The sequence below is a fragment of the Coenobita brevimanus genome, chromosome 23 (genome assembly GCF_032717465.1).
Source record: "Coenobita brevimanus isolate Jiangsu-jjx chromosome 23, ASM3271746v2, whole genome shotgun sequence".
NCBI classification, from domain to species: domain Eukaryota; kingdom Metazoa; phylum Arthropoda; class Malacostraca; order Decapoda; family Coenobitidae; genus Coenobita; species Coenobita brevimanus.
The window spans coordinates 52,455,228-52,479,221 of record NC_136976.1 but is presented as its reverse complement, the minus strand read 5'-3'; the positions used below and the strand labels follow the sequence as shown (position 1 = coordinate 52,479,221).

Below are 23,994 nucleotides of genomic sequence, written 5' to 3'. Positions count from 1 at the left end.
TCAGGGGTGATGTAACTTTCTCCAGAGGCTAACAGTACAGTAATTCAGCAATTGTGAGTAATTAGTCTCTGCTGTGTACTGTTGAGAAAGTTTATAAATTCTCGTTCTTAGAGAATCGTGCACAAGCCAGCGTAAAGTAATCGTTGCTTGATGTAGCAAGACAATCATTGTCTCTGCGCTTCAATATTATTGAATATAAATATCAATTTAAATAATATTTAACCATTTATATCAAAATTACCGCGATATTATAAAAACCCCGTGACACCGTGACAGTACTTAACGACTGCTTAGTTGGTGAATCAGCCATATTAATCCACACAAACGGCAGTGCAGCATGACACTATAGCCACAGCAAAGTATGAGGAGTTGAAGTGTAAACTTACTAAACTGTGCAATGGAGCACGAGAAACATTTAAAAGAATTACTTATGTTAGACTTATGCTACTAAGATGATCAAGATGTCCAACAGGTCCGTATTGTTATGAAAAGTCATATGTCAGGCAGGGCAGCATATCGAAAGGTGCCACCAAATCTGGGGCTACATATCTATTTTCTTTTAGGGATACTAACGAATGACAAATATTTTGATCACTTATCTTGCTTTATGGATGGTTCTAGTAAAATTGCCTAGGTTTTGTCTCTATGTTATGCTTACAGAGATGAGTAAACTGACAAAAGCTGAGTTTACAAAATGACACTTATGGTACATTATATATAACCAAAAGGCTCCCATATTGTCATTTCTTTGTAGCATATCATGCGAATTGAGTAATTTGATGAGTAAAATATGTTTTGGGGTGTTTTACTTTGTGTCAAAATTAAAAAGAAATTAAGCACTGGCTACATTTTCAATGCCTACCCTGCATCAGAGCCGGGTGACGGAAGCAAACCTAGTGGCAGATTTCTGAAACAGGATCTGGTGAAGTGTCTAATTATCCACTAAACCACCAGGCGCCATAATCTGATTATATGGTTACCACCCAGCATTGTAAATGGTTTCCTGGTGTACAGGAAACCATTTGGCTTGTCACTCAACGTAGAGCCACCCATACGCAGAAGGAACAGGAAGGAATGAAGGAAAGAAAGACATAAGAGGGAGCGTAAAGTCACCTGTTGGCAGAAGGACAAGGAAACAATGAAGTAAAGAATGACAAAAGAGGAAGGAAGGAAAGGAGGGAGAAGAGGAAAGGGCAGACACCTAAGAGTGGCACTATATTAAGTGAGTGGATGGTGAGTGCCCCCACGTACCACATTTTATATATATATATATATATATATATAAAAGCTCTGCAAGCACAGGACCGAATGGTGTCAACAAACCACACCTAGAACATTTTGGACCGCATGACATCTACTGTAGGCCCTCACAAACATCAGCAACTTTTGTACTTATTCACCCACTGTAGCATTCCCAATTTTTGGAAACATGGAACAATAATCACTATTCTGAAATTAAACAAAAGACCCAACACTCCCTTCTTCATACAGACCCATAATGCTAAAGACACCATCCAGAATCACTGAATGCCCCATTCTCAACAAAGTCATTCCCTATTTCCCCTCTAGCTCCTTCATATCATGGATTCAGAGCACTGCTCTCAACAAGCACACTGCAGACTAATCTTACTTAGTGGGCATTAAACAGCATCAACTTCACGACACCCATTCAGAGTACACTTCTCACCATAATGTATGTTAGTAAAATGCCCTCCCCTGACACAAAGTCATCACCAACATATACAACACAAAATATGGACAACAACACTAAACACTTGCTTGTCAACAATTTTATGTGGTACACAAACACATGTTACATTTCACAGCAAGTCATCACAAACACAAAATTTCCCTAAAGGAGTTCCACAGGACCCTGTTCTCTCACCCACTGTTCAACCTATAAATGCATGATATCCCCACACCTCTACCACCCACAAACATTGCTTCATATGGAGATGACATCACCATAACCACACACCACATTGCAGATGCAGCCTGCACACAGCAACAGGACTTCCTTAACACACTGCAGACTGGGGTTGAAAATAATAGGGTGAAGATCACTCCCACACAAATTCACCACCACACTCACCACCAGCATTAAACATGAACAGATACTCCCCTCACATCACACTTAACAAAGTACATGTGCCACACACACCCTCTGCCAAGATCCTTGGAGTGATATAATACACTGGACTCACTTTCATGAACCATGTACAAAAACCACAAGACAGTGCACCCCCAGACTCAGTGCACTCAGGGCCAGACTTTGGGCAACAAAAAGAAACACACTCTTTACAAACAACACATTTGACCAGTGATGTCCTATGCCTCCCTGGCATGGGCTCCCCATCCTGCCTAATACCCACCACAACACCCTGCAAATAATACAAAACAATGCCCTACACATCACCACTGGCTGCAATAAAACACTCCCACAGCTCATTCTCTGAAACCAGAGCCCTTCCTGTCAAAACTACCGTGATATGAGGGGTACACAATTCCATGATGCAGCCTATGTCAACACAAAATACCCCTGTCCTAACATGACGTACACACAACAGACCTCGGCACATAAAACAGGTACTACAAAAAACAGTATCAAACCCTCTACAGTAATATTCCAACTCCAGACAGTCCAACACTAACGATGAAAAACACCTACTTATTCAGGCACAAGGCAATACAACGCCTTGATCACACCACCATCCTAGAAGCCCCACCTCCTGACATCCACCCATTGGAGGTGTCCTTAAGTAGATAAGGGGGCACGGTTGCTCGGTGGTAGAGCATCGGAGTCATGATCGGGGGTTTGCGAGTTCGAGCCTCAGCAGGACTGCCGTGCCGCGAGTGGTAGCGCGCTTCTGTAACCCAGCGGGGGTATATGACCATAGTTGCCTAGCTCGGGGATTAAATCCCTTAAGTAGACAAGATCAAGTTCACCTAGCCAGGCTTAAAGCGAGACATCACCCAGCCCTCCTCAGCTACCAGCTTAGCTATGGGTTGGATGGAATCACTGATGAAATGTGCCTAGCTTGCTGAGGTCCACATTATATAATGCATATAATGGAGCACTGCACAGCACAAGCCACACAAAGATGCAGACACATCAATGGTGTACAGAACCTACAGGACAACCCTATAGGGGCTGATGCTTACCTGCAGTCAATGGGTCTGCTCAATCAGACAGACCAGGGTGGAGCAACAACAACTACTGATATTATCCAATTTCAATATTACCTTCATTGTAATCAATATTCGTCTCTTAATGTAATGAAATTCTCGGGGTTTTGATTAACAATACCGTCACTTGGACCTCTCACGTTAAAACGCTTGCAAAAACTACCTCAAAGAAACTTGGATTATTGTACAGAATCAGAAATATTCACTGATGAGCAGTTACAAGAGTCATGTGCACTCTCAGCTCGAATATTGCTCACCTCATGGAATGGACGTGAGAGGCTGCACTAAAACAAACTGACAAAAGAAAAAAGCTGTTAAAACCAGTATAGTCTGCTTTGTGCGGACGTGATAGTACACACGTTTATCATCATAATTTCATCTTGACGTAAACTTTTAACATTTCTGTTGAGGTAGTTGAAGAATAATTGAGCTAAAATATTTACTTTCACGTTTTCATTCTGGACGTGCATATAGCGAGGCACCATAGCATTTATCACATGTGCAATGTTCAATTCTCTGCTCCCGACTTGCCATGTCAACGAACTGCGTCAGTAAACGCTTGGCTATTGATCGAATGATAAAACCCAGAAATGGGGCAATTACCTTTACTGACTTCACCCCTAAACATTAAAAAAAACGTTCACATAAAATTATGAGCGTAATATTCGATATTTTAATTGTTAGAATTCATGCAAGAAAATAAAGTGTTACAATAAACCTTTTTTAATTCAGTTTCATAGCAGAGCATCTCCACTGAAGCCCTTGCTACATTCCCTTGGAATGCTGGGATTCCAAGGGGTTTCTTTGGTCTCGTGAATATCTGTATAGCTAAAAACAAAATTAACTGAATGATGGTGGTGGGTTGGGGCACTCACCATCCACTCACTTGATGTAATGCTGCTCTTGGAAGCCTGTCCTTTTTTCCCTTCATTCTTTCCTTTTCTTTCTGCCTACAAGTGACTCTACACAAAGTGACAAGCCAAATGATTTCCTGTACACCAGGAAACCATTTACTATGCTCGGTGGTAACCATGTAACCAAATTATGGCACCTAGTGGTTTAGTGGGTAATTATGGCACTCCAATCATATTGAGTTGGTGCAGGTTTATATCTAGGGACTGGTTGGGGTTTATTGCTCACATAATGCCACCTCATGGATGAGTGAGGCTGGTCACTCTCATCTTAAATGTCAAGACCAACTTGCTAGCCTCAGGGCTCCTATGCTCCTCATGGGGCATTCCTGTATGCCAGGAAACCATTTATTATGCTGGGTACTAACCATGTAACCAAATTATGGCACTTGGTGGTTTAGTGGGTAATTAAGGCACTCCAACCAGACTGAGTTGGTGCAAGTTTATATCTAAGGTGTGGTTGAGGTTTACTGCTCACGTAATGCCACTTCACGGATGGGTGAGGCTGGTCATTCTCATCTTAAATGTCAGGACCAACTTGCTAGCTTCAGGGCTCCTATGCTCCTCATGGGGCAACACTGGATTAGTATGAATGAATGAATCTACCACCTGCTAAAAGAAGCTCTTCTCTTCTCTATCCCATATATTAGAAGTTATCAGCCTCTGAAAACCATCACGGTCAGGCCGTGTCATGTCGGGCTGCTCATTTCCCAGCTGAATGTAAACAATGCTTCGCTTACTTGCTTGTAATAATTAATAACCCAGCGACTACAAATGAATTCCCTCCTCTAACAGCAAAAGGGAGTGTTGCCTCCCTTGCATTACTTTAGATACTTTTCAGGTCAATGCTTGAAGTTGCATCCACTGTGCCACCTCTCCATGCCTTCCCTGTCCTACTAAGGCACCTGGAGTGCTCTTGTCTTGACTGTCACAGTGCCAGACTGCACAACTTCTGCCTGGCAGAATTCCTTTATTCCTTGCTTCTTTTTCAGAATTTCTACCTATCTATTGCCAGATGCCACAATCCCATAAGGGGTGGTCAGGTGACTTTGAGTTATTTGTTTTATGGGGAGGGGCACTAACCCTCCACCAACCCACTTGTTGACACGTAGGGAGCACGTATGGTTTGGTTATATGGTTACCACCCAGCGTTGTAAATGGTTTCTTGGCTTACAGGAAACCATTTGGCTTGTCACTCAATGTAAAGCCACCTATGAAGGAAAGAAACGCAATAAGAAGTGACAGGAAAGATGGGAGAAATGGGAAGAGAGGAGGGCAGGCACAGGAAAAAGAATGATAAAGGCTAAGGAAGAAGTAGGCAGCACAAGTGAGTGGATGATGGTAGACACCACCTAACTTCCCTAAATTAGTTTCCCCCAAAACCTCAATTTACATTAGTTCAAGTTCAGCTGTTACAGACTTTATGGATGGAGGACATTGTAATCTGGAGTATGAATTTTTTTCATATATATATATATATATATATATCATACGGTATTCATCAGGTAGTACTCCTCTTGCAATCACCATTCTTCCATATTCCTTACCTGGTTTGCAAAACCTCTATAATTTGAGCATTTCCTTTTGTCATCCTTACCTTAGTACTGGAGAAGCATGCCTTCAAGTGGTGGCAGCAGCATAACCAGACAGGTGCTCAGTTATACAACTATCCTTCACCTCCATCCCTATTTCCCAAACAACAGTGGACTGCAGATGAAAGACAACTTCAGTCTGCAGTCCAGCAGGTTCACAACCAGATGAGCTTCAGACCAAACCCTTGACTTTTACAGTGGCAATTTATGTACGCTCTGGCAAAGAGCATGTTGTTAATATTTACTCTCTCCCTAACATCGCACTCTATAATTCCCTCTATGACTATCTGATCTAACAGTTTCAAACCCCTACAGCTGCCCTAATAAAAAGCATCACTCTTTTTCCTTTCACAATCACACTCTACAACTAATCATTTGGTACAAAGCACTTGTTTACAACAGCATTCGCCAAATCATTTACTAATTTTATCCCTACATCCCCAGATCCTTTCAATATTATGTCACATGCCATATTAAACCTACTTGCAGCTTTACCTGTTTTCAACTATCAACTGCCTTAACTACAGTCTGAAGATCAATCCATGGCCAGAGACCTTAGACTGGTTCAGCAGTACCCAGAATATCCTAACTTCAGTCAAGCCCCCGACAGGCAATTGCTATGTTCCCTCCTTGTATCCTTGACATCCTTACCCAACCTTCATCATTCTTCACACTTTTCACGAGCAAATGTGCATCGGTATGCAGAGAAAAACTTACAGGGAAAGAAACCAAGGAGAATATTCATCATCATCATCATCATCATCTGGACTGGGACAAAATGACCAAATGGTCAAACTAAGATGTAAAAATTCGTAACATTAAGGAATAACCATTAACAAGTAAGAGCAACTGGAAGAAGGGGATAAAAGAATTACAGTAAATTTAATAACTTGAAAGATCAAGATTTAAAAAAATTAATCAAGACTTTTTTTTGGCTCAACTCAAAAACATAAAATATGGCCAGCTAAGTCATCTATATAGCCATCTTCTTCAGTCTGCCTTTCCCTTTTCATTGACTTCCAATCTTTTAAAACAATTCATCCTAGTGCATTATTTTCAAATATATCATGATTTAGGCCTTTGGGGGGTTTATTTATTTTGGAAGGGATAATTCTGAGGGGAAAAAAAAAAAAAATCCATTTCAAATACTAAGACCATAACATTTCAATTTTCAGTACATAATCATACCATTATTCTAACTTTCTTGCTTCCTATTTCCACAAGAAGTGAGGATAAAGAGAAAGACTCTTTCATGGGATGAATTATGAGGAGGGGGTGAAAATTACAATCTATTCTCAAATGCCAGTACAAGTCTGTCTGAACTTCAAACCTGAGCGGTGGATAGCAACAGTCCACTTCTAATAAGATAAGTGAGATTTCCAGCCAACCAAACTAGCAACATTTGTTTCTGTCAGTGAAATGCAAGTTTATACCCAAGAATCTTCCATTCCACACTGATCAAACCAAACCACCTGAGAGGTTTAAAGAGAGAGAGAGCAAGAAAGTGTGTGTGTGTGGGGGGGTGCAATATTCATAAACAGACCACAATGACAGATGTAGGTAGAGTTCAATAGTGCATACAGGTTGACAGCCTCACCCCTCTGCCTAATGCCAGAAATGTTTTCTTCTCAAATTAGTGCTACTACTGCATCAATATTTAGCGATAACACTTTAACATGGACATAAAGGTACTACAAGGTTCAACTGAGTCATGCAAAAATTTAGTGCTTTTGGTGGGACAGTAACAAGTTTAACAAGTCTAGCACAGTCAGAAAATGCATACCTCTGCCAACCCCTATACCTGACAACTAAAACCATCACCAAAATTTGAACTCCTTGGCCCATGACCCACATGTACACAAAATTTCACTGATAATAACTTAGAGATACCTTGGGGAGAAACTAACAAACAGACAAATGGGTGAATACATAACCTCCTCCAACTTCTTTGAAGGAGGTAAGATGAATTAAGTGTACAGAACAGTATAGCATAAGAAACTGATGCAAATATGTAGCGTATTTAAAAGGTATACGTGTACTTACACATCTGGATCAACATTCTTTAGCCAGGTGCTGTTGAGTGCATTTTCAGCACTAATGCGCTTGGATGGATCTAACTTCAACATCTGATCAAGCAGCTCTAATGCTGGCTGTGGCATCTTATCTTTGAAATCTTCCAATATTCTTCTACGGTAAGTCTTCTTGGGCTTCATGGTGCCCCATCCAGGGAGCTTAACTATGTCTGGCCAGTCTGCAGGGGAAGGTGTTCCACACACTCGAGATATAACATCCAGCTGCATGGCCTCAGTGCTTGCCTACAAACCAGAAAATAATCAAGATTAACATATCAGTTTCTAACAATATACAAGTCACTGTATAACACTGAAACCTAAGTTTACAGGAATATATGTGCACTACAAAACACTTCAAAACCTAGTGTATAAACTCTAAATGAGGAAATACATTTTGAATTCTACCTGAGGAAATACATTTTGACTTCACTACATGAGTACAAGCACAGTAAAACCTCCTCCAATGTAAGCCTTACACACAATAGCACAGCTATGCCTATTTGAAACACTCCAACACAATTTTTCACATGTCCCCAATCTGAATTGACCATGCAAAAAAAAAAATTGCCCAAACAAAGCTAAGAGTGCAGCACCACTTTGTTTACACATTTCACTGTCTCTTTCAATTGTTTATTTCTAGGAGAGTGACTCAAATGATCTTTTTCTATATTACTACTCATCCATCCATAATCCAATCATACATTGCCCCATGAGAAGCGTAGGAGCCCGGGGCTAGGCAAGTTGGTCCTGACATTTAAGATGTGTGTGACCAGCCTCACTCATCCCTGAGTGACATTACATGAGCAATAAACCCAAATCACCCCTTGGATATAAACCATCACCAGCTCAATCTGACTGGAGCGCTGTAATTACCCACTAAACCACCAGGCGCCAAAATTTGGTTATATGGTTACCACCCACTGTAGTAAATGGTTCCTTGGTGTACGGGAAACCATTTGGCTTGTCACTCAGTGTAGAGTCACCCACAAGCATTAGGAAGAGGAAAGAATGAAGGAAAGACAGAAGAGGGAGTGTAAAGTCACCCATAGGCAGAAGGACGAGGAAAGAATGAAGGAAAGAAAGACAGAAGAGAATGGACGGAATGAAGGATGGAGGAGAGGAAATTACTACTCATAACTGGTAAATTATCTTTCCTAACCACCTACTTTCATTCCTGTTAATATGTAGGAATGCCTTATGGTATCTACACTGAAAGACAAGCCAAATGGTTTCCTGTACCCAGAAAACCATTTACTATGCTGGGTGGCAACCTCATAACCGGGGTTTTTCGCCGGCTTAAGTGTCCCCCAGATTCCTCTATCCTATCTATCTATAGCATGACCCCCTAATCCCGCAAAAGGGTGGCCGCAGACAAAACGCCTCCAAGTCGCTCTGTCACCCACCATTTGACTGCCCTCCCCAACTCACTCTCCTCTCCGTCATATACCTATCAACTCCATCCCTCCACCTCATCCTCAGTCTTCCCCTCCCTCTCCCCCCCTCCACTTCACCCACATACACCCTCTTAGTCAGTCTTTCATTCTCCATTTTCTCCACATGTCCTAACCACCTCAGTGTATTTCTCCTAATTTTCTTAACCATATCCACATTCACCCCACAAAGTTCCTTCATTTCTTAATTCGTCAACCTGTCCCTCCATGTCACACCACATGCTCATGTAACTCATTTCCACTGCTCTCAGTCTTGACTTGTTCCCCTCTAGCAAGGTCCATGCCTCGCTTCCATGTCAGGGTAGGGATCACAATACGATCATTTGCAGCGCAAATACGGTCGACAATGTGCACCGCATTTTTGAAAATGCGCATACTTCAAATAATGTAAACAATGTAATAAATAGAACATGGTCGACATCCTCCCCAGTCAGCACATTTTCACTGCATTTTACTCATCTTTTTATACTCATCCTTCTCCTTTCTGTTGATGTAATGAGCTAGGAAGCGTTCCAAATGAATAAGCACTGTGTTGGTGAAATGACTTGGGAGTTGCTAAAGTACATGAGGCGGTTGCAGAAACTGAGGAAAAGGCAGTGGTTACTCCATGGCAGTTTGTTTACAAATGACCATGAGGCGCCAAGGCAGACAACATTGTTAGCTGTTTTGGCTTGCAAAAACATACGAGTGTTTTTAATTGTGACTAAAATATCCTGCTTTTTGTGCATATTATCTTAAATTTCCTGCTTTTAGAAAATTGCTGTAAATTAGTTATAACATGACCATCTTTTATGAAATTATGATAAAGTAGTAAAATTGTGAATAATCCAAACAAAATGAAGTACCGAACTGTCTGGTCACCTTATGCATTCCATATGCCTTGTAGTGTAGTACAGAATGTAGCTGGAATGGCTCGGTCTTCCCAGACGTGCCCGCACAATTTAAAAATACATGCACAATATGAAAATTATTTAATCGTATTTTTTGGGAAGGTGACCGCATAATTGGTGAATCGCACAGTTCAAATGCGCATTTTTCAAGGATGTACTGTACTTGAATGCACTCACATTCTCCTTATCCTCACCATCCAATCTCACTGTGCATTCTGTGACATCATTCCTCTCAAACACCATAACTTTAATCTTGTTTACATTCACTTTCGGATTCCTCTTCCTATACACTGTCACAAATTAATTCACCAAACCTTGCAACTCCCATTCATCTTCACTCAGCAATACTGTATCATCAGCAAACAGCAACACTGGACTCTTCCACATACCTGCTCTGCATAAGCATCTACACTTAGGTGCTTCGTGCCACCAGTGAGCTAGAGTCAGTCTTGTGGCTAAGCGTCATTGGGAAAGAACGGGTGCCAGACCCGTCACGTGCTCCTGTGTACAAAACTCTACCAAACAGCTAAACATGCTGTCAGTTCCCTAGCATTACTGTCTGTACTTTGCTTTTGAGTCATTTACCCTGTCTGTCCACCTTCTTGGTCATCCACAACTCCTCCTGCCTTTAAAGCTGCTCAGGTATACCCTTTCCACCACTCAATTCACACCCATTTTCTTGACATGACCATACCATGTAAGAACTCTTTAGTCAAATGTGGTTCGACAGACATACCTACTCTGCATCTATCCTGAATCATGGTATTCCTTAACCTGTCCACTCTGTACATTCCACACATTCCTCAACAGCCCTGTTTCCACCACTTTCATATAAACTGTATACAGTAACCCCTCCAATATCCGGATCAATAGAGCCATCGGTAGGTTCGGATATTGGTTTCGTCCGGATATTGGGCCCCAGCTTATGGACTTGTACTTATGGACCCTAACTCAGAGAAACACCTATACAACTCCCTCCGGACATGCATAGCACCTATTTAACACCCAAATCACACCAATAAGGCACATAAATGACTGAAATAAATGCAAAAGAAACATAAAATGAGGGTTTAGAAGTATGTTCATACATTAATAAACAATCTGGTACTTATGGACTCTAACCGAACCGAACTCTGAAAAACACAATCCTACTGCACATGCATGAGGTAAGTATAGTATGGAAAAAAGTTCAGTATGACACATTCTGGTAAGTATAGTATGGAAAAAAGTACAATATGAAACATTCTGGCTACTTACAGCAAGTCCCTGGCCACCTCGATGAATAACCGCCTCCTCTCGGACTCTGACAGTAAGAACGATTTCCTGAAGCACTTGCAGTACACTCTTCCTGAAGTCTTGCACTGAACTTAGTCAATAACACACAGAAGTCCGTTCTCTTCACAGTGTTCACTTTAGTCCACATAATGTTCCACTGTAATTTAGTTTTGCACATTAACTTTTCCCAAGTTTTTTTTATTTTCCAAAGCCAAAACAAAGAAGGTTAGTTACGTTAAATTTCTTTTCTACTGAGTCTTTTCTCTAATTTCGAAAACCTTAACACAACACACCGTTTTTTTCACTGCACAACACTCAAAATTCCCGTGTGGTCTAGTGGAGAAGTTCTTGCTGTTTATTCACTGTCAGAGTCCGAGAGTATCACTGGCAGGCGACCAAGGGGTGCATCGGTGGGTCGTGGTGATGGCGTACCGACTACAGAAGACTCTGAAGATAGCCGCAAACTCACATCGAGCGGTGACTCCACTGTAGCTGATGTGCTGGGCTGTGGCTCAGAGCATGAGGGCCTGTCTTGGGGAGGCAACGGAGTGGAACCAGGGCTTGGCACAGCGGGGGTCACGGGCCTGAAAAAACTGTCAATCGTTGACTGACGCAAGGACCGACGATTCTGGCGATTGATGATGCGCTGCCGGAAAGCACGCACTTCCTCCACGAGTCCCAAGGGCCCCATCTCCCTGTCACAGTCCGGGTGTTCCAGGTAGTCTAGGACAAACTCTAGATGTTCCCGGAGTGCGCTCAGCTTGGGGATGGCTGGAGTAGTGTCCTGCTGAGAGGAGTCCGCATCATCATCGCCTTCGTCGTCGGAATCTTCAAGTTCGGGACTGACACCAGCAACTGAAGACGCGATCTCGATATCAGACAACGTCTGATACCCAGGATCGCCCTCGTCGTCGTCCAACCACTCACGAACATCGTCCACATCAACATCGTCGCCGTGCATACGTAGCCGTGCATGGAAGTCATCCACGTCAAACCCTAGGAAATCGTACTCCACATCTGTTCCGAGAAGCAGACGAGACCAACCATTTTCAAGAGTTTTCACAGGGACTTCCTTCCATGCACTAGCCCGGCTGTACAGCGCAGACTTGATGTTGTAGCGGCGAAGGTTTTCCAACGTCCGCTTGCCTCGAGTATCACGTCCTTCCCTGCGCTCGTCCTCGTCCTTGAGAACAACCATCACCTCGTCCAGGAACTTCCGACGGTACGGGCGCTTTGTTGCCACGATCACTCCTTGGTCCATGGGTTGAATGAGAGCAGTCGTATTAGGTGGCAGAAACATGCACCTAAGACGGCCATTCTCAGCAACCAAGTCCTTGTCGCACAGGTGGGCAGGTGCATTGTCGAGGAGAAGGAGAGCCTTTACCTGGTCGCGAGGAATTCCCAGTGTCTTCGTCTGGTACTGGATGACCTCCTTGACGAAGTGACGGTGAAACCAGTCTTTGAAAATCACAGCTGTGAACCATGCTTTCAAAGAATGGTACCATACGACAGAAAGGACATCCATCACCCCACGAAGGCACCGAGGCTGCTTTGCACGGCCAACAATAACGGGCTTAAGCCGGTGCATGCCGTTAGCATTGGCACAACACAAAGCAGATATCCGTTCCTTAGAAAGCTTGCGGCCAGGTACACGCTTCTCCGTCTCATCGGCTAGTGTTCGTTGGCACCGAGCGATAGAATAGGCCAGTTTCGTCAGCGTTATAGACTTGACCGAGAGTGAGGCCCTCCCTGTCGATCAAGCCTTTCACCTTGTGCCGAAACTCGTCAACTCCATCCTCGTTAGCGTCCAATGCTTCGCCATGTGCTTTACAGTTAGTAAGGCCATGTCGCAACTTGAACGCAAAGAGCCAACCCTCGGATGCCTTGAAGTCTAGGGCGTCGTGAAGCCTTGCAAACTTCTCAGCAGCAGCCTTCAGCTCCGTTCCACGTACCATCACACCAGCTGCACGTTGCTGTCGATACCAAATCAACGTGGATCGGTCGATTTCTGCATACTTGGGGGTAAACATAACCTTCCTTTCCACGTTGCGTTTGCTTCTCGACGAGAAGTCAGCCGTGTACTGCATAAGCTTGTCTCGGGAACGCTTGATATCGAACAAAGTCGACCGGGCCAGGTTAAACTCGCGGAGAATGCGTGAAGAAGACCAACCCGCATCAACATTCTCCAATATCTCCCGTTTCTTCTCCAGAGTCAACACCACTCTCTTCCTTTTCTCAGGAGGCTGGGCCATCATCACACACTAAGAGGAGGGCAGAGAGCAGCAGGAGGCCTTGCAGCAAGTATGGCACCACCACAAAAGCGAGCACGTGGGCAGCCATGGCGAAGAGCGTAGGTCCAGTCGCGGTGAGAGACAGGCGGGAAGTGGGGAGGATGCAGTGGCGCTCTATTGGACGTCGGAGGAATGACGAACCAAAACAATGCTCTCACGCGGCGCGCGCGGCAAGTTCAAATTACGGACGGCAAAAAATTGTTTTTTTTTTTTTTTTTTTTTTGATCCCAGGACGATAAGGTTCGGTTAGTGGGGATGTTCAGTTATTGGGCGTCCGGATATTAGAGTGATTACTGTATACATATAATATATATATTTTATATATATATATATATATATATATACACACACATGGACTGGAGTTCGTAAGAGAGTTCAAATACCTGGGTTCAGTGATAGGAAAGAGAGGAAAATGTGCAAAAGAAGTTGAAAGTAGAGTGACACAAGGAAAAAAAGTAGCTGGCTGGTGCAATGAAGGCCTTGATAAGAAACACAGGCTTGAGTGTTGCAGCTGCATGAGGCTTACATGAAGGAGTGTTAGTGCCAACTTTAACATATGGATGTGAGACTATGGTGAGGCATGAAAATGAAAAGTCAAGAGTAAGATCAGTGGAGATGGGACTGCTGAGGAATGTATGTGGAGTACAGTGAGTGGATGGGATATGAAGTAATGTGATACGTGAAAGATGCAAAGTGAGGAAGTCTGTGGACACCAGAATCGAAGAGCATACTGAGATGGTATGGTCATGTGGAGAGAATGGATAACAACAGAGTGGTGAAAAAGGTATATCTGAGTGAATTTGAAGGAGGGAGGAGGCAAGATAGGCTATGGAGAAGGTGGAGAGATATGGCGGATGAGTTTGCGAGGAAGAGGGGTTGGAAGTCGGTGAAGCTAGGGAACTGACAAGAGATCGACCTGGCTGGATGAATGTTGTGAGGAGAAGTGCACGATCAGGGATTTGGCATCCCTTTTTAACACCGCAGCGTCCAGATTGACTCAATCAGATACGTTTATGTGAAGCTACAGAATGTGGTGAATGTTTTTGGCATATCTGATACAGCCAGGATTCTGAGGGCTTGAATGATGAGTGAAAGGAAGTGCAGCCCATTGGATTGGTCAAATTTGGGCTGTCTGGACATTGCTACTCCTCACCCTGCCCTAGAGTGGGAAAGGAGGTCCAGATATATATATATATATATACAGTATATATATAATACAGTTGCTTTTTTTATGGAGCTGTATGTACCAACAGCATTCTACTGTAACAGGCTATGAATAAAGATATGCTACAGAGTTACATATTTAGCCTTAAAAATTTGACTCATGCCTCTTCCCCCTTTCTGAATGGCTTTTGAATGTAACCCTTGTTTTCTCATTAGTCACATACTGGTACTCCTTCCAACATGATTCTCCCTTAATGCACCTCCATCTCCAGGAACACATCTACCTTGTTACAGGAGGGTTAACTGTACTGTGCAAAACCGGTTAACTGTACTGTGCAAAACCTGTATTAGTAGGGTACAACCTGGAAGAGTGGCCGTTTCTGGAACAGCTCCCCAAGGATGCAGCCACAGGACCAGACATCAATAGCTGGACCATACCGCTCCTCCCCAAGCAACAGTTCCGGTGGACGGTACCACAATGTTATCACCTTGTTTGTATATGGACGCTCCTTATTTGAGCTGAAGAGTCTTGCCAACCCAAAGTCACCAAGCTTAATTTGGCCTCTGAAAAAAGTATTTAACAAAATATAAACAATATATTAGAGTGTACGACTTTCTTCAGATGAAAAAAAGGAACTTTATTTGGAAACTGGATCCTCCACTACCATGAACAAAGTTTGATACAGTCGCTACTTACACATTTAGGTGCATTATTTACCAAGAGACAATGCATTAAGAAAACTAGATCAACCATGTGTGGGTGCAGCCAAAAAATTATGCATATACAAAAATAAAGTGTACTGGTAAGAGGAAAGAGATGATACAACTGATGTCTGAGTGTGAGGGCCAAAGGAGAGGTGCATGAACTGGGACCTACTTGTTGTTCATTAGGATGTTGCTGCACTTGATGTCACGGTGAAGAAAATTCTTCTTGTGGCAGTAATTAAGACCATTGAGAAGCTGCCGCATGATGGATGCATTGTGTTGCTCTGAAAACTCCACCATTCCTGACTCCAGCAGTCCCATCAAGTCATGGTCCATGTACTCGAACACCAAGTAGAATGACCCTTTATCCTGGAGAATAATTCAGCTTTAATCTTTGGAGACCGATGTCTGAAGGTCATCAGTTTCAGGTCCTGCTACATAAAATTTTAATACTGACAACTGTAAACAGGCTGAACATAGAGTATATATTTATCTAGCATGAAACAAACTTTCTTCTTTTATTTATTTTTTCTTTCATGCTCATTCCTCCAACTTGTTTCATGCCTAGGCACATAATTCATATTGATTTTTGTGATTTCTGTAAGGTTATTTGGTGAAAATAATGTATTTAACAAAATTTTCCCATTGGCATTCTTATGCAGGGGGTTACTTTTTTTTTATCTTTGAAAGTTGATAGTGCAGTAACCATTAGACATATGAAAGTGAAATATACATATTTGGGTGTGTAAATTCAAGCTCTTGAAATCTACAGGGCCAAAATTTACCTTGGTGAAAGCTGAAAAATCAGACTCGAAATCCAGCTGGGGGGAATAATCCGGGTGAAAGAGTTGCGGTTTTTAGGAGTTAACAAACAACCCTTATATACGTTATGGGGATTTTATGTAACCAGTGTTGTCAAGAAACCCCTAAAAATTTTTATATATAATACTTAAGGGAAAAAAAAAAAAAAATCAATTATTACTGACAGCAAGTGTTGTATGCTTTTCCATTTATGACAAACATACACCAGCCCATCATCAGCTGAGCTTCTACAAAAAAATGAATGGTAACAGCTGTTTACAAATGTCTGCACCCTTTGCTATGCTTTATTACAACCCTTTACTGTCAGGGGTGCTTGTAAAAAACTGCTGTGGCATGTGACTTTAGCTGAAGTGCTGTGCGAAGTCATGTAGAGATGTTTTACTTGTACCGCTTGTAGCAAAGTCACTGTTCATCGCAGAGAGCTCATTCCAGTTCCATTTTGAAGCTAAGTAACTGTACTTTATCATACTATATTAAAAAAAAACAATAAATGCAAAATAAGATTCAGAAAAAGCATGTAGGATTTAGCTGACATGCAAAAATTTTTAAATCTGGAAAAAAAAAAAAAAATAAATAAAATAAAATAAAGTAATATTTTTTGCCCTATAACATACCTGAATAAATTTCCTTTCCAATGATGTACAATTTATTGTATTTGGAGCAATAATACCACAGAAAAATGAGAATGAACAGGAAGATTTTTTTTTTTTTTTGGCACAACCACAGCAATGTTTTACAGTACTGTACCCGAAATGTGTATAGCAAGCTTATTTGTCATCGTAATAACCTCAATTCTGACTCATTTTGAAGATGAATAGTTGTACTTTATTGTAGCATATTTAAAATGTGAAAAATAAAGGGTCACGCTCATTAATAAATCCCATTCTTCGGATGACGGCCAAAGCCATCATCGATATGTGAAAGAGATAATTACCCCCATGTTTTAGAAGTTGCTGAAGTGATAATATATATATATATATTGTAGTAATTTAATGATAACAATAATAATAATAATGATGATGATGATGATAACGGAAATATTTTGTAAGGTATGTGTGTAGGTTATGTGCATGGGTATGACACCACTGAAACCACCATTTACCAGTAACCCAAGTTAACCCGTGATACTGACAAGCATATTAAACTAGGTGATTTTTGTTGCTGTTGTTGTTGTGGTGGTGGTGGTGGAGGGTGGGAATGATAGGTAATAAGGTAGAAATGCAATATGCGAGAGGCATTACACATAACTATTGGAATGTCATTTACCAGAATGTAAAATAGTTTATTACTTACATGCCTAAAATCCACAGCATCCTGCTTGTCAGTAACGATTTCCTTAAGATTTACTATGTTTTTGTGATGAAGCTGTTTGAGAATCTTAATCTCTCGAACAGCAGTTATAGGAAAACCCTCTTTTTCATTCTCAAGTCGAACTTTCTTCAAAGCAACCATTTCATCATCTGAAAGAACACAGAATATACCATTCACCAAAGATGTTACACAAGGAATCATACATTTCTGAATGATATTCACTGCATGCCCTGTGGACATTTTCTGAAAAAAGCTGGGATGGCCAAGAAATTAGCAGAAATGGTGATTGACTACAGCCTTCAGAGATGAATGCAAGAAAAATCTATTTAACAGTCTCTTCCCCTTAAACTATAAAGTTATGTGTTGGAATATTATATAAATGCTTATTTGCCAAGTCCATGAGAGTTTCACTTCACAATGATAAAACCAGTGCAAAAATGTATGGGTTGGAGGTTTTTTGGTAGTTACATCATAAAGAACTGTATCTCTAACAAGAAAATAGTCACCTCACCTACAACGCAATCTAACAGTGATCATCTAAAACGTGGAAAGCACTTGCCCAGGTCCTCAAATCCACTACAATATGGTTGTATCCACCACAATGCAAATCAAGGATTCAAATAAGGCAATAAAAGGGTTCATTTTAAAAATCCCTCCAATAATTCTGGGCAAAACCAACTGTAAACCAAAGGTTTAGAACAGAGGTCGGCAACCTTTGGCCCAAGGGCCTGACCTGGCCCGTAAACCAAATCTGACAGCCCCACCAGCATATCCACAAACCAAATCTGACAGCCCCGCCAGCATATCCACAAACCTAATCTGACAGCCCCACCAGCATATCCACAAACCTAATCTGACAGCCCCACCAGCATATCCACAAACCTAATCTGACAGCCCCGCCAGCATATCCACAAACCTAATCTGACAGCCCCGCCAGTATATCCACAAACCTAATCTGACAGCCCCACCAGCATATCCACAAACCTAATCTGACAGCCCCGCCAGCATATCCACAAACCTAATCTGACAGCCCCGCCAGCATATCCACAAACCTAATCTGACAGCCCCACCAGCATATCCACAAACCTAATCTGACAGCCCCGCCAGCATATCCACAAACCTAATCTGACAGCCCCGCCAGTATATCCACAAACCTAATCTGACAGCCCCGCCAGCACATCCACAAACCTACTGTAATCTGACAGCCCCACCAGCATATCCACAAACCTAATCTGACAGCCCCACCAGTATATCCACAAACCTAATCTGACAGCCCCGCCAGTATATCCACAAACCTAATCTGACAGCCCCGCCAGTATATCCACAAACCTAATCTGACAGCCCCGCCAGTATATCCACAAACCTAATCTGACAGCCCCGCCAGTATATCCACAAACCTAATCTGACAGCCCCGCCAGTATATCCACAAACCTAATCTGACAGCCCCGCCAGTATATCCACAAACCTAATCTGACAGCCCCACCAGCATATCCACAAACCTAATCTGACAGCCCCGCCAGTATATCCACAAACCTAATCTGACAGCCCCACCAGCATATCCACAAACCTAATCTGACAGCCCCGCCAGTATATCCACAAACCTACTGTAATCTGACAGCCCCGCCAGTATATCCACAAACCTACTGTAATCTGACAGCCCCGCCAGTATATCCACAAACCTAATCTGACAGCCCCGCCAACACATCCACAAACCTACTGTAATCTGACAGCCCCACTAGTATATCCACAAACCTAATCTGACAGCCCCGCCAGTATATCCACAAACCTAATCTGACAGCCCCGCCAGTATATCCACAAACCTAATCTGACAGCCCCGCCAGTATATCCACAAACCTAATCTGACAGCCCCACCAGCATATCCACAAACCTACTGTAATCTGACAGCCCCATCAACATATCCACAAATTCACAAAAGTATTCCTGTTTTTCACTTAGTAAGTGAAAAAACAGTAAATCTTACTGACTGTTAATCACAATGGCAAACACTAGTTTGAGTTAGTTTTAAAAAGTGTACATTCGAACAGACCAGCTCAGATTAGGAAGCTTTGACGTGCTGTACTGCACTCGGTGATCCAGCACTGCCAGATATGCAAAAATTATTTACCAATGCGATAATCTGGCCTGTGCCATAAACAACATGCATGTGATATGAGGTGTCTAGAGCCACTGGGGCATCCCCTCCAATATACTGGTTTTGAGTTAGGTAGGGGAGACAACAGGCTTAACCCTCATCTCAGTGACAGCACTGGTTGCCAAACAAGATTCGGCCTTCTGGACAGTGCTAGAAGGGCTCAAAGTCGCGTGGTTTTGTCCATGCTGCCAGGCGAGCAAATCACAGCAGGCAGGCACCTAAGCCACACAGCCCAAACCAATCAGCATTCTTGCACTCTGCCACTCCCCCAGAGCAGCCAATCCGCAAGCGTGTGGCCCGCCCGGTGTGCCGGTGAGGCTTCCCTCCCGTGTTCACTGAAGTGTATAATTATTACGTATTGGATTTTTACCCCATTTATTGTGGATTATTGGTGACAACATAAGCTGTTGTTATTGGGGTTGAAGGGGGGGTGATAAGATGAGTTCATCACATAGTTACAGTGAGGAGGTGGTGCCTATAACCTCTCGTAAGCATCAGAAGTGTGTGGAGAAGTGGAAAAAGGTAGAAAGGAAGAGGAAAAGAGAGTGGTGAGGGGAGACAGCGGGAGGGGGCATGGCACCGAGGAGGCAGAGTTGGATGTCGATCTCCTAGATGACGACCCCACCATCTGACCCCCCACTGCCCCTTCTAAATTTACTTAAGCACTACACTACTTTTTTTTTTTGAGTGTTATTATTTCAATCTATTATGGTAGAGGAAAAACAATAACTGCATTGATTTCAGTTTTAGTTGTCAAAAACGTGAAATTACAGTAACAATTATTCGTTTATTAATATTAAGTGAACTGGAATCTTCAGTTACTAAAGTTTTGTACATTAATACATTCGTTGATGTTTTTTCTATGTTTTTAAATCCCTACAATATGTTATTATGCCCACTTATAAATTGGGGGTTTGGTTTACTGTCAGTCCCCTAGCCTCACAGACTTCCAAACCTCTCTTCCTCAAACACTCATCCACCATATCTTTCCACCTTCTCCTTGGCCTACCTCACCTTCTCCCTCCTTCAAAGTCGCTCAGATAGACCTTTTTCACCAATCTACTGATATCCATTCTCTCCACATGACCATGCCATCTCAGTACACTCATCAATTCTGGTGTCCACAGACTTCCTCACTCTGCATCTTTCACGAAGCACATTATTTCATACCCCATTCACTCTCTGTACTCAACACATTCCACAGCAGTCCCACCTCCACTGCTCTCACTCTTGACTCTTCATTTTCATGCCACCATAGTCTCACATCCGTATGTTATGTTGGCACTAACACTCCCTCATGTAAGCCTCATGCAGCTGCAACACTCAAGCTTCTGTTTCTTATCAAGGCCTTCACAGCACCAGCTACTTTCCTTCCTTGTGTCACTCTACTTTCCACTAATTTTGCACATTTTTCTCTCTTTTCTATCACTGTACCCTGGTATTTGAACTCTCTCACCAATTCCAGTCTCTCTCCATTCATTGTAACATCACACTGGGAGTCACCTTCTCTCTCAATTACTGTACTTATCACTTTACTCTTTTCTACATTTACTCTGAAGGCATGACGCTCACAGACATCAGCAAAACTCTGCACTAGTCTATCAAGCTCTTCTCCAGTATTTGCAAGTAGTACTGCATAATCAGCATACAACAAATTTGAGATATTCCATCCATCACCATTCATTACCAACACCATCCCTCTCACCATTACTTGTGTTTTTACTTCTCTCAGCACCCCATCCATATTCATATATATTGAAAAACCATGGGGACAACAAATAACCTTGTCACATGCCCAAACTGACTGTGAACCATTCACTTAGATGCCCATTTACCCTTACACATCCCTCGCTACCATCATAAAAACTCTTCATGACATCTGGCAGCCTACCATCTACATCCTACATGCACACAACCCTCCACAATCTTCTCTGTCCACTTTGTTGTATGCTTTTTCCAGGCCCATAAATGCCATAAACACCTTACTGTCCTTCTTACAAGCCTTCTCCACAATCTGTCTCACTGCAAATATTTGATCCACACTTCCTCTGCCACTCCTAAAGCCACCCTGGTCATCACTCACTATGACTTCTAATATCTCTCTTACTTTCTCTACAAGAATTCTTTCATATACCCTCCCTGCAACACTCAATAAATTTATACCACAACAATTCTTGCACTCACTCAGCTCACCTTTATTTTTGTACAGGGGTACAATCAAAGCCTTTTTCCATTATGCTGGTAGTTTCACTCATCCATGCCTTCTTACATATCTCCAACAAGCAATTTATTCCTCTCTCTCTCTCCATCTATCTATCCATCATTCAATCCTACGTTGCCCCATGAGGAACATAGGAGCTTAGGGCTAGGCAAGTTGGTTCTGACATTTAAGATAAGAGTGACCAGCCTCACTCATCCCTGAGTGGCACAATGAGAGCAAACCCCTTTAATATAAACCTACACAGGCTCAATCGATTGGAGTGCCTTAGTTACCCACTAAACCATGAGGTGCCATAATTTGGTTATATGGTTACCACCAAGTGTAGTAAATGGTTTCCTGGTGTACAGGAAACCATTTGGCTTGTCACTCAGTGTAGAGTCACCCATTGGCAGAAGGAAGAAGAAAGAAATGAAGGAAAGAAAGACAGAAGAGGGGACGTAAAATCACCCACACACAGAAGGACGAGGAAACTCTCCACTACATTTAATTATCTCTACATACACCTCATCAACCCCTGCTGCTTTCCATTTCTCAGCCGCTTCACAGCGTTCTTCACCTATGAGAGTGTCATGTTTCCTAGCACAGCATTCCTTCTCTGCACACCCCCAAAACCAATCATGTTTACAGCCGTTCTGCTCTCTCTATTTCCATTCATCAGGCTTTCAGAATATTGTTTTCATCTGGTCCTTACTTCATCCCCATGGGTTAATAATCTACCACATACATCCTTCACACTTTCACATTTCTTCCACTGTCACTTCTACATTTCTGCATCTCTTTCCAGAATAACTTCCTATTTTCAGAGTAGTTTGCATTCATTTTTGTCCCTAGATCATCATTAGCCTCCTCCTTTTTCCTCTTCACTAGTCTCTTCATGAGCTTCTTGCTCTCAATATATTCAGTTCTTATTTCAATTGCACCCTTGTTCTGTAACCACTCTAGTCACTTTGTCCTCTTTTCCTCCACTGCTCTCTTAACCACCTCTTCATCCTACCATGCTGTACATTTCTTCTTTGTTAATTTTACTCTTGCCACACCACACACCGTTTTAGCATTCCTAACTAAGCAATCCCTGTACGCATTCCACAGGCCATCCAGATTATTATTATTATTATTATTATAAGGGACGCTCCCCATCCACTCACTCAATGTGGTGCTGCTCTTGAATGCCTGCCCTCTCCTCTATTCATTCTCTCCATCCTTCCTCTTCATGGCTTTCTTTCCTTCATTCTTTCCTCTTCCTTCTGTCTATGGGTGACTCTACACTGAGTGACATGCCAAACGGTTTCCTGTTCATCCTCCCATGGAGAGCTCTTGCACTACACACTCGCTTTCTCATGCTTCTCACTCGTTTCCTCACGCGCGTGTTGCGATCATTTCAGGTAATCCGATTCACGTTTGGCCGTTCTAGTCTAACGCTGTCACTATCGGCCATCAAGGCAACATCGAAGGGCCCAAGATCGTCCGTTTATGAGGTGTTCTAGTCTAACGCTGTCATTTGGATTTTTTACAGCTAACCAACTGATCGTGCTATTTGCAGCTTTGGGAATGGAACCCAAGTCGTCCGCACGCAAGTCCAAGACATTAACCACTTGGCCACAGCAACCGACCGGGCGCTGGGAGCAGCATTTTTTGGTCAAACTTTGATCGCTCATTACATATAGTAAAAGTTTTTCAATCGTCATGGGACCAAGTTTTTTTCACATCGGTGAATTTTTTGAGATTTTTGTGCCAATTTTGGTGCGATTTGAACGTGTAGTTTCAGCTGCCCAAAACACACACACACACACGGCTACTGCTATAGTATATTAGATATAAAGCCATCAAAAACTCTACAGTGAATGTAACCCTAATTTCACGCACTCACCCCGGAAGCGACGTTTTTTGGTCAAAATTTGATCACTCATTAAATATAGTAAAAGTTTATCAATCGTGATGGGACCAAGTTTTT

The 23,994-nt window shown here is 42.4% G+C and overlaps 1 protein-coding gene across 1 annotated transcript in view; it reads right to left on the bottom strand.

The window, feature by feature from the left end:
* The window catches only part of Cdk12 (Cyclin-dependent kinase 12), a 128,738-nt gene that overhangs the window by 30,984 nt on the left and 73,760 nt on the right, over positions 1 to 23,994 (bottom strand). Inside the window, exons 5-8 of the mRNA XM_080267263.1 lie at positions 17,653 to 17,819; positions 15,710 to 15,906; positions 15,195 to 15,396; positions 7,733 to 8,004 (exon numbers count right to left, since the gene is read on the bottom strand). Of these exons, the coding sequence (XP_080123389.1) occupies positions 7,733 to 8,004; positions 15,195 to 15,396; positions 15,710 to 15,906; positions 17,653 to 17,819 (838 nt within the window). The remainder of the gene's footprint in view (positions 1 to 7,732; positions 8,005 to 15,194; positions 15,397 to 15,709; positions 15,907 to 17,652; positions 17,820 to 23,994) is intronic.